This window comes from Branchiostoma floridae, chromosome 5, assembly GCF_000003815.2.
Source record: "Branchiostoma floridae strain S238N-H82 chromosome 5, Bfl_VNyyK, whole genome shotgun sequence".
NCBI lineage: Eukaryota > Metazoa > Chordata > Leptocardii > Amphioxiformes > Branchiostomatidae > Branchiostoma > Branchiostoma floridae.
The window spans coordinates 22021463-22037330 of record NC_049983.1 but is presented as its reverse complement, the minus strand read 5'-3'; the positions used below and the strand labels follow the sequence as shown (position 1 = coordinate 22037330).

Sequence of the window (15868 nt, the reverse complement as noted above, 5' to 3'; positions counted from 1 at the left end):
CGGCGCACTTCCTGGCATATAAAAATAGGAGTAAAGAACCCCGCTCAATGCATTGCAATGGAGAGAGGTTCTTTTAAGAGCCCTTAAGAGTGGCGACGGCGTATGAGCGACTGCCATGTGTCCCCAGCCATGCTCCTGGCCAAGGCGCTCGTGATAGGCACCCTAGTTTGGGGGATAGATGTCTCTTTCTGGCCATATGTTGCGATTATACATTCCCGTGGTTCCGAGGCCACGATGACGTCATAGGCCTGGACAGGTGAACACCCGGTATTACCGCCTCGGGCCCTCAGACGGCTGCAGAGGCCGGGTCTTTCGCGCCAGGTCGACGCGGACGGCCGACGGGCATGTCTTGGTGCTAAAATTCGGCGGCACTTCCTTGGCATATAAAAAATAGGAGTAAAAGAACCCCGCTCAATGCATTGCAATGGAGAGAGGTTCTTTTAAGAGCCCTTAAGAGCGGCGACGCGATGAGCGACTGCCATGTGTCCCCAGCCATGCTCCTGGCCAAGGCGCTCGTGATAGGCACCCTAGTTTGGGGGATAGATGTCTCTTTCTGGCCATATGTTGCGATTATACATTCCCGTGGTTCCGAGGCCACGATGACGTCATAGGCCTGGACAGGTGAACACCCGGTATTACCGCCTCAGGCCCTCAGACGGCTGCAGAGGCCGGGTCTTTCGCGCCAGGTCGACGCGGACGGCCGACGGGCATGTCTTGGTGCTAAATTCGGCGGCACTTCCTTGGCATATAAAAAATAGGAGTAAAAGAACCCCGCTCAATGCATTGCAATGGAGAGAGGTTCTTTTAAGAGCCCTTAAGAGCGGCGACGCGATGAGCGACTGCCATGTGTCCCCAGCCATGCTCCTGGCCAAGGCGCTCGTGATAGGCACCCTAGTTTGGGGGATAGATGTCTCTTTCTGGCCATATGTTGCGATTATACATTCCCGTGGTTCCGAGGCCACGATGACGTCATAGGCCTGGACAGGTGAACACCCGGTATTACCGCCTCAGGCCCTCAGACGGCTGCAGAGGCCGGGTCTTTCGCGCCAGGTCGACGCGGACGGCCGACGGGCATGTCTTGGTGCTAAAATTCGGCGGCACTTCCTTGGCATATGAAAAATAGGAGTAAAAGAACCCCGCTCAATGCATTGCAATGGAGAGAGGTTCTTTTAAGAGCCCTTAAGAGCGGCGACGCGATGAGCGACTGCCATGTGTCCCCAGCCATGCTCCTGGCCAAGGCGCTCGTGATAGGCACCCTAGTTTGGGGGATAGATGTCTCTTTCTGGCCATATGGTGCGATTAACGGTGCACACAAAAAAGTGACGAATGAGTGACGAAAGGCTTCCGAGGGTCCATGTTTGAGTTGAGATTTATCATTATTTCCTGCAAAATGACATTAAACGGTTACATGGCTGAAAAGCGTAGGAAATGGTGTGTTTTGGGTGCAAATTGTGTTTTGGTCCGCGCCTTACTTGTCCTAGAATGACCTCTGAAGCGCTGTGTTAAGCCACGTTGCAATGCCGCGCGTCTTGAATGATTAAAAAAACTGTAGTACTAGAATTTTTTTCATAATTGGCTGGATTAGTCTTTAGACTTTTCTCTTTCTGGCAGTATCAGTCGTGCTTGTCGGAAAAATCTTCTTCATCTGTTTTATCCAATGCGAAAATGCCCGATTTTGTGCATCATTTTTGACATGAAAATAGTGGTTTTTCCCTATAATTTTTCAAAATTAGAGAAGTTGAAGGATCGGAACTCAGTTGGTCTTGTAGCTGAAGGAATATCCTCTCACCCCACAACCACTTATTTTGCTTCAGGATAATTCCCTGGAAGAGATGGTCGCTAGACTTGAGGGTGTGCCGCCTCCATTTGAAACCCCAAATAGACTGGGGTGTGCCCCCTAAATAACTTAGGTCTTCGTTCATTGAAAACGAGAAGCAAAGGTCTGTGACCGCAATTTCTATCCAGTTAAGCACTCTGAGCAGTCTCCAAACAACTTTATGTACTTGACATTGATATTCAAATTGAATTCTTGTTTCTTTCTATTAGGCCACACCAATTTAATTAGTTGGTTCTCGGAATCGCCGCTTCAAATTTTCCCAATTAAAAAAAAAAAAAATTCCGTTCAGTAAAAAAATCGTGCTGCAAAACTTTGGTTCCGTTAGAGAAACAGAACGTCTGGAAAGTACCAGTGCATTTACTTTTTCTCACCCCCAAGTCCTTTGTTACAAATTGATTCATATCTTTTTTGTTGCAAAGTATATTTAGGAACAAATAAATCATCGTAAAATGAGATACACATGGGCATAACATAACGTAGCAGAACCAGAAGTTCAGCTGAGCATGTGCTCTCTCTCACACACACTTTCACATGCAAATTTTCAATTGAAACACAGAAATCGGCACCCAAACAAACAACTCAATAAATCACCAATACTTTTTCACTCTTGTACCTCCATAGCCAACATGTTTTGATATGCCTGAAATGCCCAAAGCCTTCCAAATGGAGATGAAAATGAAGTCGGACATTTTCCCGGGCGGCCATCTTTCTTCTTCAGCTTTGTTTTGACCCTGCAAGTCAAAAAAGCGCCCCCACGCTGTTTCTAGTGGAACTGCAGATTTGGCTAGATACATGTAGTACCATTTCAGTGCTGATTTCAGTGATTGCATGTAACATTAGGTTTTTCTAAGGAAGTTTAATCAAACTGCATCTTAATTATTTGTCAACAAATAATTGTACATGTAACAAAAAAAGTACTTTGGCTTGTTCATGTATTTTTGGGGAGTGGAAGTATTTGTAATTTTGTTTCCAATTTGCACCAGTTGACCATGAAATGTATTTAGAGCCTTGGATAGACAGATTCTTATCAACTCAGAGAGCAAATAAGTCTTCCAGCAATGGTATTTTAACCATTTAACTATTTCTAGCACACGTATACCATGGGTTCAGGTCTGGACTAACCAGCCTGGACCTGAACCCAGACTTGTTGCAAGTTTTTTTTTTTTTTTTTTCGCCCTGTCGCTTCAATTTTTTTAGGAAAAAATCCGAGAACCAACTAATTAAATTGGTATGGCCTTACGTCAGTTTCACTTTTTATTGTATGTAATTTCGGAAATCCTTAATATTTTGTAGTTATCTAATGTTATTTACTTAATTTTTTGTAGTGACTTGGTTATCTTTGGTTAGTTTCGATGTTACATAATTATGTATCTGTTGTTATTGTGTTGGCCAACTACTCTCTTGTTTGGAGTTTACAATAGTCGTGACTAAATCGCAAGGCCAAGGGTTACATGTACTATTTGTAGAGCCCATTTGCAAAACAGGATCAGAACACGCCATTTCAAACCTCAACCTTTATTATAACAAAGAGTTCTGTGCGATATGTAGTTGTACAAGTCACAATAGGGGAACAGTCTTCACTTACATAAACAAGACTGCAGTGTATATTTAAGGCAGGAAGCTACAATTGAAGTCACAACTTTACTTCCCTCTTTCAACCTCCTTGCTTTAGATTGTGCGTATATCAGCATCAGCATACTGGCATAGTTGGTTCAAGTACAAAGACCAGCTTCCTAAATAAACAAAAGATGGCCCCATTTCAAATAGTGTCAGTAATTTGGATCATGTACAGTGATTACTTGTTATAATGGCCAAGCATTTGTGTATAAAGGTAGGTAGAGGCAAAGGTAGCCCAATCGCCTTTTTGAGGCTGTATGCTTATTAGCAGCAGTGGATTATATTAATAATCCTTTGTGTCTTAAGCAAGATACTGGAAGACAGAGCCCATCCCTCTCCTTCTACCACCTTTGATTCCAGGACTCTATCCAGGTTCATACACAAAACAATGTCCCTTTTCCTCCTACAACATTCAGCATCGAGTGTCCCCATTAGTGCTACAACTCCTTTTACGTGGCATTCCTACATTTCTTTGTAGCTCCTAACTTTTATACGCCATACACTACAGGTAGAGTTTCATTGTACTTAGTATTAGTAGCAAGCACCACATTCAGTACTTCTAGATACCATTATTAAACCACCAGATGCTGGTCACCTTAATTTTGAAGTAAATCTGATACAATACTAGTAACATGAATGAAATTTTACAATCATACCTGCCTCACATTTCTCATACTAGTAACATATCAACATAGATGAATAACAGTAATTAATGGCACATTGGAATATCAGTTTACAGGCTCTAAGTTTTCTTGCTATTAGCCTAGACTCCGTTGCAGTCTTCGAACGGGGCTGGTTGTTATTGTGGGGGGGGGAGGGGGGCATTGGTTCGCGATTTTCAACGTTGGCTAGGTTCTCTTGTGCCAGGCAAGGGCCGAGGAAGAGAATTTGCCGTGAAAAGGATTTTGCCGTGATAGCGAGTTTTGGGACGTAGCAAAACTCGCTATCACGCCAAACTCCCTTTCACAGCAAACTCCCTTTCCCGGCACAAGAGAACCTAGCCAACGTTGCAAGTTGCGAACCAAGGACCCCCCCCCCCCCCCTATAAAAACCAGCCCCGTCCGAAGACTGCAACGGGGTCTACTATTAGCCTATGCTCATATACACAATGTACATGTTGGATTGTAACCTTACCTAACCTTCCTTTCTTACACTTTTTATTCAATACAGCAATTACCACTTTGCACAAATTATTCATCAATGTAAAGAAACTTTCCCTGACGCCCAACAGAAATGTTTCATACCAGAATGCAGTATTTTAAACACATTTTACGTGTATGAGGTGCATCTAATGTCCATTAATAAAAAATATAATGTTATATAAACCTGATTCTGACATGTGTATTTGGTATTTTAGTATCCTATACCAGCCTCTCTGGGGCCTTTTGTGGCTCATAATACCATTTTGCTGGCCATTTCTTTTTGTACTGGGTCGCTGATAGCCGGCCATCGCTGATGACTGGCATGTATTATGAGCCAAAAAAGGCCCCAGACAGCCTACTATGGAGGCTAATCTACAGTGGCAACAGAAGGCTTTTATCAAAGAATTATACCCTGTACTTCTGCTGTATGGGAGCTATATTCAAACTGTAACTTAGTCTGTCTAACCACTCAACTTCTGCTTTTCCTGTCGCTTTTTCTTGATGCATTTTACCACCTCTTCGATGTCGGACACCATGTGAAAGTTCTCGCATTCAGAGAGCTCCGACGGAACATCTCCGTTGTTCCGGTTGATCCAGATGGCGTGCATGCCCATGCACAGAGCCGGTTGGACGTCCAGCTTCAGGTTATCGCCGAGGTGAACGGCTTGGGAGGCATCGGTACCGGCCAACTGTAGGGCCATCTGGAAAATCCGACAGTTCGGTTTCGCGACCTGAGCGTCGACCGACGTCAGGACGAAGTCAAAGAGGCGGCACAGGTCCAGCTCTGCCAACACCTCCTCCAGCCGTTCATCGAAGTTTGAGATGACTCCCAGCTTCACGCCCTTGTCGCGAATGGCTTCAAGGGCCTCCTTGGTCTGGGGATACACCTCCCAGTGCTTCCCCCCACTGAACTCCTCGAACAGCTGCTTTGCTACAGCATCTAAGGCCGGGGATTTGGGGACCCCCGCATCGAGGAAAGTCTTTTTGACAAGATCGGTCCACCACACCTTGGTAGAGATGCCACTCATGCAGCCTAAGCTGCAGTAGCTTTGATCCTGTTCTCTGTAGTTCTTCAAGAAGGTGTAGTCCAGTTTGGCAGAGTCCACCTGGATGCCGTGGGAGTCCGCCACCGAGGCGTAGATGGTGCCGGGGGTTCTCTTCAGTTTGAAGAGGGTGTTGGTACAGTCCATAGTCAGCAACTTTGGTCTTATTGCCATGATTTGTGATTAGTTCCCCACAAAATATCAGCAGTAGTAACTTTTGATACTGAGCAAGTTTTGATACACTTATAATTACCTACAAAAACACAACTATATCAATAAAGGCACTACCGGTACAGAAGTTCACAGCACATCCAGTCACTCTTCTACTTAAAGGTGCCTTCTCTTCTACTTCAAATTTGGTAGCTTTCCAAAGTTTCTTCCTTGAGACACACAAGCAGACTTCCTAGGCGTCTTTGCTGTCTTCCTTGCCAGAGAATTTCTCCTTCATGCGCTGCCAGCTGGACTTCTTGCTTTCCTGCATATCAGTCAAGGACTCTGTGTATGGAAGAGAAACACAGAATTTATAACATAGTCAGCAGGAACTGAAGAAACTTAACACAGGATGTTTGAAAGCTAAAATCATATCTCTGTAAATATACAAATAAATTGTGTTACATATCATTAGATAACTGTCGTTAAGGCCATAGTGACTCCATTTGATTGATGAAATCAGCAACCACATCAGTGTTTCTTGTCTTTAAAAAACTCCTATGCCCCACTGCAAAGATTTAACATTTCATTTTTTGTTCTAAATATACTCTGCTACAGAAACAGCAAGAAAACTTGCTGCCCTGTGTGCCACTAGGCACTATAAGGTCAACAACAACAACAACAATCATTATGAGATTTCTGAAATGTGTCTGTCAGTCTTAATTGTACCTGGCGCAATTATTAGACTTATTAAACTGGCCTTCCAACTTCTGGTCAATAGAAATCTTTATTGACACGACAAAAGTACAGCGACTTTCGTAAGGTCTATAAAAACTACTTACAGTACAACCAAACAGACATAATATTAATATAACCTATGACTAGACACTCTCTATCAGTATCATGTCAATCTACCTAAATTTTGTCCATAAGTATCTATGAACCAGTCTATAGATATGGGTGTGTTTACGTGACCTCACCTGAGGCTAGCACCAGCTTGTAGTCTTCCAGCGTCAGCCCTGTAAATGTGGTGGGCTTCACTCTGGGGTACTGGGAACAGTCAACAAATAACAAACATGAGTTAGTTTAAAACAATCAACACCATTCTACCATGTTTACAGTCAGGAATATGAGTCAAGTTATAGAAAATTGCACATGATACATGATGCTTACAGAATAATACAGTAGTAGCAATGGTTGAATGCCAACATTCTGGTTGCACCACTGGTGGATAAATTATCTGATCAAATGACCTGGAAAAGCCCCTCCCCATAACCTGTCACTCTGCGTAAACATGTACCACTGTAAATGCCTTTAAGTTCACTGAGATCTAATTTTTCAGTAAGGAGACAAATGAGAGTTTGTGGTGGTTTTGAATTCGCGAAAGTGCTACACACTGTGCAGGAAACCAATTGACGTGCTTTGTAAATTGTAGTATTCGTGTGTCTTTATTGTAACAGGCACCTGCAACACACCATGACACTGTACAATGTAGAGCTCATAAAAATCAATGTAGCCCTTAGAGGTAGACAAGGGGTAGGTGGGGATCCAGAGAAGACAGACCAAAAAATTTCCATGTGATATTGACTTTGCGGTAAAGTGATAACTGTGAAAACTGCAAAGTTAACATAAAACCACTGCAAGAAGTCTGCAAAGAAGATTAACCGTTTCCATCGATAACATACAGTTTTATTACAATCTGTCCAAAGTCATAATCTTCAACACATACAAATGGGATGTCATAAATTATTGCCTTCCTAATGCCTATTAACATTAGATACACTTGACAAACAGAGGTGGAGTAAAAGTGGAGTTACAGTACTGCAAGTGCGTGAGACAGTCAGATTAACAGTATGAAGTACAGCATGTATAATCACCTTGTTGTTCCAGTATCCGTTGTTCAGCCTGTCCAGACTGGTGTAGACTCGATCACATTCAGCTGGGTTCACCTGCAGACAACAGAGACAAGTTTTTTTTCTGTCACACATTTTGTTTTTCTGTGACACATTTTGTTTTTCTGTCACACATTTTGAAAACATCACAACAGAGGGACAGTGCTTTTTTGCCATGCATTTTTGTTTTTCTGTCACACGCTTTGAAAACATCTTTACCAATTACAATATGAAGAGTATGATTGATGGAGTCAATGAACTCTAGAAAGGGGTGTTATTTTCCAACAGATTATATATAGAGTCGATTCCATATTACCGAGAGGGTGTTTCTTGCCTTTTGTTCTAACATTTTGGAAATCGTTGTAACAATCTAACTGTGCTAAGTAACTGTTTAGAACTATTTATAACATCTATGTGATGTTCTAAATATTTCTATAGTATTCAAACATGTTAGGAAACATTTCTAACATCAAATACATTATTTCTGTTAGTTTCTAAACTGTTCCAACATAGATGCATCATTTGTGATCACATGTTCGAACATGGAAACAATATGATGAAACTGGGTCAGTGGGCTGGGAAGAGGGCAATTCACACATCCCTGCCAAGTGCAGGAAATTATGTCTGTCTGACACCTTCTCACAAAAGACTCACCATTGTATACTAAAGAAAATCTAAAAATACAAGAGCCAAACAAAGGACCAAGCTTAGCAGCTTTGTTTATGGGGTCAATAAAAGTTTTTATGGAGGGAAAAAATGACACAAAATGTTGGAACATGTTGGAACAATAACAAAAACACATAGATGTTTGAAAATCGTTCTAAATAAAGAGATAATTATATCATTACTTTCCCAAATGTTCCAACAAATATAAAAAGGTTCAAACATGTTTAAACTTTCATTTTGAAATGTTTGAACAATTTCGAACTTTAGTGACTGGAATGTTCTTTTACTCAAAATAGTTCAAACTTATTACAAATATTATTTCAAAACCATCTCGGTGACTTGGAATTGACTCTACATGTGTCAATGAATAAAATTACATGAGTTTTGCAAAACAATATGATAATCACTATCCCTATCGAGACACTACGTAACCCATGAATTCCCAAAACATATAGACATTTCTTCATAGTGAATGTTATCGGGATAAAGACAGGGCAATAAGCTGACCAAGAAGGCCAATTGTTGATAACATGTCAATGAACACATATTGATATAACATTTACATTATCAACAAGACGATTTCTTATTGACCCAGGCCCCGAAAATGTTTTAATAACCTAGTTTTTGCCATGCTTTGTCAGACGCACTGTATTCAGCCATAGGTTGAGACTACTTAGACTAGTTAGAGTGTACTTGGGGAGTTTAGTGGACATACTGAGTGCCTTTTGATCATTGATGAGCCTAGGACTAGTGGGTACTAATCCTATACTATGAAGATAATCATATACTTATTTATTTTATTTATTTATTTATTGATCTTTAGGGTAGTCCCTTCAGTTAACGTAGTAACTGATTTCCAAGGGAGCCCTATTAACATAAAACCACTTATGAATTTTTCCTTCCTAGAATTACCATATAATGGAAAATGACAACCCCTTTAATACATGTTTAGCTGAATGTGTACATATATTACTACTAACTTACTTACTAGTTACTTACTCACTTATCTTCTTCATCCCCTGTGGGACATAAGGCTGTGATCAGTTTCCACCACTTGGGTGTGTGCTTACCACCAAATCATGTGTACCACTGCTATTTCTGGACAATATTCCAATGTTTGGCCACACTCACACCTTAGGACTTTCTAGATCCATTCATCAATCAGATTATGCTAATCAGTCTTCTTTGCATATTCATATATAACTTCACACCATAGGACTTTTAAAGTAGACAATGCCACCAACTGAAACTAGATCCATCCATCAATCAATCAGATTATATGCTAATTGCAGTCTTCTCTGCATAATCATATCTAAACAAGTAAATTTACAAAAGCTCTTATTATCTTAATACTTTAATTAAAGGAGCATGAGGTCTCTGAAAAGGGCCATTAAATTGCGAGGACCTGTTCAAGTGAAAAAAAAAGTAAAAGAAAAGCTAGCCTGGTCACTATTCTCCTCTGCTCATGGTGTTTTTCCAACCGTCTGCTAAGCATTGGCCCCATTTCTGTCAGCCTGCCTACTTACAGCTTGCCTTTTCAGTTTTCCCCTCCAGGCTTTGGAAGTGGAATGCTGTACACTTAACCAACTGGTAAGAATTCCGTCATAAACTGAGCAGGCGGGCTATACTCCCAGAACTGTAGAAGTAGTCTGCGAGCTCCCAATGGAGGGGTTACCAGAATACAGGCTGGAGATGACTGATGTTAATGTGATGTTCTCCCTGGAGAGCAGCCTCCTCTGGTCACACTCCTCACCATGTGAGCTGTCTGGGTCAGCAGAGACCCAGACTGAGGGACAGGCCATGTAAACAAAGCTGTGTTTGTCTGGACTATGCATATGCGCATATCACTATCAGACCTATGTTTTCGCATATGGGCTGTGTCACATGCTGGTACACAAACACACCCTAAAATATGCAAAGGTATTACTCCTAGTTGCAAATTGGAGCTGGAATGCTGTTCAAGAAAAGGCTGGCATTGATACGCCAAAAAGCAGTTACTCAAGCAACTGGATATGACATGATGAGTTTGGAAACGGTCAGACTTTTCAAACAACATCCGTTGTTTTCGGCCAGTGACACTGGCGACATCTTTTTGGAGAGGGTTTTTATATCCTAGCTGTGAATTGATATGCAAAAAAAAGGTCTAATTGAGAACAGGTTTATCCTTACTATAAATTAATATGCAAAAAGGGAGGAAGAAGCTGGCATTGTTGTTCTAGCTTTGGTTGTTTTCACTGATCCCATTCTGGACTTGTTCTTAATGTAGGTTATTGACCGCCTGTTTGTTGATCAGCATTGCAGGTCATTCAACCCCCTCTTTTTTAGGTCAGTCAACTCAGATGTTATCAACACACAATGCCTTTGCAGACTTTGGTTTCTTTGTGAGGAGAGTAGTCTGTGAAACCCAAACTCCACTGTCCTGGGACTGTACTGTATTCATTGTGAGCTCTATTCATTGTGACAATGGACAAAAGACAGCATTAAAATATCTATCATGTAAAATCATGTCATAATTTGTACAGCTTACATCTGTTTATGTGCATCTGTGCTATGAAAATACACAGCAAATTCTTGAATTATCCTCTTCGGAAATTTTAACAAAAACAACAACGTCTCAATGGGTTCCGACTTTGAAATAGTGATAAAATTCTGATATATCTGTATGTTTCCCATATCTTGTATCTGTTTATTTGGGACAGGCAACATAGTTGAGAACTCCAAAAGGCATCAGGCATTTCTGCCCTAGTACAAATGACCACACTCTCCAAACAGACGTGTGGCTTCAGCTGTTCCTGCAGACTTGGTAAGTTACCAATGGTAACAAAACGGTACAAAATAGAAACCCAGACAAAATGCCTAAAAATAAATAAAAAAACATCCAGAGCGAACTTCTGCTTCGGGAGCAAGGTAGAAACAGTCTCCTAGCTCACAGGATTCGAACCTGCACCAAACCTGGCCCGCCAGCTCACAAACCCAACCCTGCTAGACACTGCACTAAAAGGTTGGACCATTTGGCATGGTCAGTTTGGCGTCACTTGAACCCCAATGTTACACTACAACTGCTCTTCTTTAGTTCTACATCACTCATTTGTAGTTGTAGTTGTTGTTGTTGTTGTTGTCCTCGTTTTTTAAATAACGTCTATTATTTCGCTGATTCGTTTTTGAGTCGAAAGTCTCTCTTGGTATTTAACTCTTGGTTCCTTGTGCTTGAGAGTTGAGTAATCTCGAAGCAGATGTGCGGGATGACAAATAAAATTATATCAAGCCCGCTGGATATTCTGTGGCCGGTTTGGGCCGGTTTGGGCCGGCTTGTCTACTGTTGATTTGGGTTCTGTTCTACTGCACGACGTTACATAATTTCACACGAAGATTGACTTGCCCGTGTCTAAAAAAAGTTGACCTACTTCAGTTGTTGTTGTTGATGTACATACACGAACCCATAATTTCCCCGTCGCCCCCCTCCCCATACCCCTAAAAAGAATTGTCGGTTTTTGTATTCAAGTTGTACGTTCGTCTGTATTTTTGTGGGTTAGCAATTATCACAAGAACTGCCTTGGTCAACCAAGTGTCCATATAAATATTAGCTGTTTCATTCACGAAATACACGAATTTACAAATACCCCGCGAATATATAACGTTAACACAGAAGTTGTGTTGTGTAACATAATTTTTGTACTCACGAAGGTCGAATCTAAAACCCCGGCAAAACTCACTAACCTGTGTATTCTCTCCCTCCTTGAAGGCTTTGGCGACTGCCTGTCGGATGGCCACAGCTATGTCCCGACCTTCCTTGGTGGTGTCTAGCGGCCAGTGCTGACAGATTCGGAGGAACTGCTTGTACCGAGCCATTTGAACCAGCGTTGCCTGCAACGTGACTGACCTAGTAGACCATACCACTATGTAAGCCTGATAGGGGTGTTCAAAACACACGGGAGTCAAAACGCGACAAAACTGCGCGTGTATGCGATAAATGAAAAATATAAGCATAAAATGATTAAATTAAATTACTTATCAAAATATACGAAAATATTTTCATCGGTTATTGGCGTGTAAATTTGACGTTATATTCTTGCCTCCCCTCCTGCCAGTTTGTTGCATTCCATCTTGTTCTATATTGAGGTGAATGACCTAGAAAGCTGAGATGTGGGTTCAATGACCGGAGTCGCTATTCACCGTGACGTCTGGTGACGGTTGTTGTTGGTACATGTAGTGGGAATGCCATCAATCATGTCATGTGCTGGGAGAACATGGACTCTGTCTCTGTCTTGATGTATTTCATTATTTACAATCCCTGCATGGCAGATATAGAAAAATATATCAAAGAAGGTTTAGACATTAGAAATTCCTCAAATGATAGCAAAAGCCTCCAATTATTGTAAGAAACTTGTCCCATACTACAACTCCTGTATTAGTTAGATAAGTAGATGCCAATCTTTGTACCTCGTACAATTGTTGTGCAATAAAGTTATTATTATCATTTTTGTCATATTATATTTGAATTTGAATATTCATTTGTTTCATTAATCATTATTGGACAGGACAATACAACAGTAACTTAACAATATTCTTGAACATAAGAAAACTAATACATATATTATAAATATAACTGATCTAAGGTAACGTCAATACTACAATCATGGTATGTAACGTTACACTTACAGAGAGAGGCCAGGGTAAATGCAAATACGTGTATCTATAAAGGGTCGCCTAGCAGTGTACCAGGTGTTGTTTATTGTGTGTGCACAGCACCCTGATGCAACCCAGTGGTAACGAAGACGCAGTTCAAGTGTGTAGCATGTGTAAACACAAGCTCTCGCTGGCTGGAGTAACAGGGCGGAGGCAATTGTAGGGCCGGCCGCTAGGGGCGCGATTTTAGTCAGGCTAATCAAGTGTGCGGCTTTGTTCTTAAGAAGAATTTGCTGCCGAATTTAATTTTGCTGCCGAATTAAAGTGTCAGGGATGGTGCCTCGACCGAGCACGTAATTCAGTCTCATTACTCAAAATTTACTAAGGTGCAAATAATTAATAATGAATTAACTGTTGTATTTAGGGTACTGACATTTGGCCACGCGGGATCGGGAATAGTAGACATTGACCTGAGCTCACCCCAACATGAAACCTAAGAGTTCATCGACCCCATGCCTTCAGCAAACTTTCAATGTCGTCTCGGTCCAATGTCCCTGAAAGCAGTGAACAGAAATGGCCTTTGACACATTGGCATATGTTAGACCATACAGGACCATATAGGGAGTTAGAATTAATAACCCATTCCCTGTTGCCGTAGTAAGTATAGTTGTTGATAGTCTGTGTAATCAATAAGCAAGGAGCTTTCTGTACCGCCGCCGCTGTCTAGCTGGCGGCGCGATGTTGAAATGGCGCTGATATTAATACGGACAAACATATATAAGCACAGGTTTTGATAAGCATATCTACTTTAAGTTACAGTCTTCTCACATGATTAAACGGTTTTGTGTGAGTGGGAGAATATCATCCCGTTTAATTAAAGATATTGTTATATACGCACTGCTATGTAAAACTCAAAAGGCTTGCGACACGCCCTGACATCTATGTACAATGAGTACAGCTGTGGATACCAAGTGTATGTTTTAAACAGATATTGCAATTGATTTAATAAGATCCTTGATATAAGCATGCACAAGCAAAAATCGCACTCTACGTTCGTTATTTCCTAACACTGCATTTTAATTGTTGTAACCTAAAGTTAACAAAAAAAAACTGTTACAGTATGTAGTCTGTCAGAACAATTAACGTCCTTGGTGAGAACTGGTCTGGCGAGTTTTGCTTTAATAGTGAGTCCGAGGTTTGTGATCGGTAAACAGCCGTGCGACGACATACAGCACAATTCTCAGGCTTGCAGCTGTAATAAGTGCGAACGCTTTAATCACGAATTGGGATCGGGTATTAGGTTCAGTCTTCAGGGTATCGGTCAGCTCACGTATCCGTTCTGTAAGGTATGACGCTTTGTTCTTTGGCCAGATTGAAATGTTGACCTTTTGGATATAAGTTGAATTATAACGTTAACATGTAGTCCAGGGCGGCTTAACCCTTATCCTACTGGTGTTCCCTATTCGCCAATTTAACCTTCCAGATGTGATTGAGTCATCGGATCAGTAAAACCAGACTTCTCCTATGCCGCTGCTGCAGAGTTTGATACTCATTCATTCGGTGTGCTTTGTTATGGACATACTAGTAATATGCCACATTTAGGTGAGAAATACGGCGAGGACTGGTAGTTCGCAAACTGGCGGAAAAAGCGTATAGGGTTAGTCAATGACACATTAGAAACATTTACGACGACTAGCGAGAAAGGCATATACCTGAGTGACTTAGAAAGAAATAGTTTTAGCGTGGTTACTTGTTTTCTGACAAATACCATTGTCTGTGCACGAACTCACGACATAATTGTTACTTGTTGGGCCGCAGCGCTGTCCCCTGGGACCATTCCCTCCATATAGGGACAAAAATGTGCTTGTTGGGACCAAAGAGGGTAACATTGTCAGACGGCAAAACATTCTTACCCAGTCCTTTTCCGGACGTACAGTTCATCACCGAATCCAACGTCAACTGTTGGCACATATGGAGCAGCTCTACAGCATTGCACTCAGTCTAGTTTTCTTTGGTTTAATCAAGGACGTTACATCAGCTGATGTAACGTCCTTGGTTTAATCGCACTGCATTGCCGCGCCTGGAAGAGGCTACTAGCTCCGGATAGCGGAGTTCGCGTTACACAGACTATGTAGCTTACTGCCTGCTTCTTTGCGCCCTTAAAAGTAATATTACTACAGTCAAAGCACTTATCATGTTATCTTTGCTGTGTTTATCTATCTCCACTTCTAATGGCTTCCGTTTTAATCTTTCACAGAAGTAGTTCAGAGGATCGCATTTGCATTTTAGTCGTCCTGGAATAATGGCCTTGTCTGCGAGGAAGGATGATCTCAACGAAGATGCCAGTCACGACAAAAAGGCATCACTGAAGGCGGCAAGAGGACCCCTGCTTTCTTTGGGAGCAACGATTCTCTTCGCCTTTTCTGCAGAATTCACGGCTTTAAGTAGCAAGGGTGAAATCCCGGGTTTCCAACTCCTATTTTTCCTAAGACTGGCCCAACTTCTGGTAATTCTAGTTTGCTATCTGATATTCCGTCCAAAACTGACAGGAGAAAACAGACGGCAGAATTTTCTTTTGCTTCTTGCAGCTGTCATCAACAATGTTGCTACCGCCCTGGTATATTTGTCCTTCACCTATGCTGCACCAGGCATCGCGTTTGGCATCATCCAAGGGGCCATGCCGCTGTTTACGGGCTGTTTTGGGTTTATATTCTTGAAGGAAAAAATCGGCATCATACCTTGTTGTGGGATTTTAATCAGCATTATTGGAGGTAAGCTCTGGTCAGCATCGGGATGGCAAACGCGGCAAAAGACTCCACACACGCCATGGTCGCGTCTATTGTCCTGCCGCTGACTGCTGCCTTCGCCAAGGGACCAGACATGGTGCTAGCACGC

At 41.8% G+C, this 15868-nt stretch overlaps 2 protein-coding genes across 2 annotated transcripts; both read right to left on the bottom strand.

Annotated features, from left to right (window-relative positions):
• Nucleotides 1-4716: 4716 nt before the first annotated feature.
• Nucleotides 4717-12143, bottom strand: LOC118415776 (haloacid dehalogenase-like hydrolase domain-containing protein 3). The gene is made up of 4 exons (XM_035820592.1): nt 12065-12143; nt 7667-7738; nt 6770-6839; nt 4717-6134 (listed from the first exon to the last, which is right to left on the bottom strand). The coding sequence occupies exon 4, from the start codon at nt 5811-5813 to the stop codon at nt 5058-5060; it is 756 nt and encodes a 251-aa protein (XP_035676485.1). The 5' UTR covers nt 5814-6134; nt 6770-6839; nt 7667-7738; nt 12065-12143; the 3' UTR covers nt 4717-5057.
• On the bottom strand, nt 6043-12196 carry LOC118416273 (ubiquinol-cytochrome-c reductase complex assembly factor 2-like). The gene is made up of 4 exons (XM_035821360.1): nt 12065-12196; nt 7667-7738; nt 6770-6839; nt 6043-6134 (listed from the first exon to the last, which is right to left on the bottom strand). Exons 1-4 carry the CDS (start codon nt 12194-12196, stop codon nt 6043-6045), a joined length of 366 nt encoding a protein of 121 aa, XP_035677253.1.
• Nucleotides 12197-15868: the final 3672 nt, after the last annotated feature.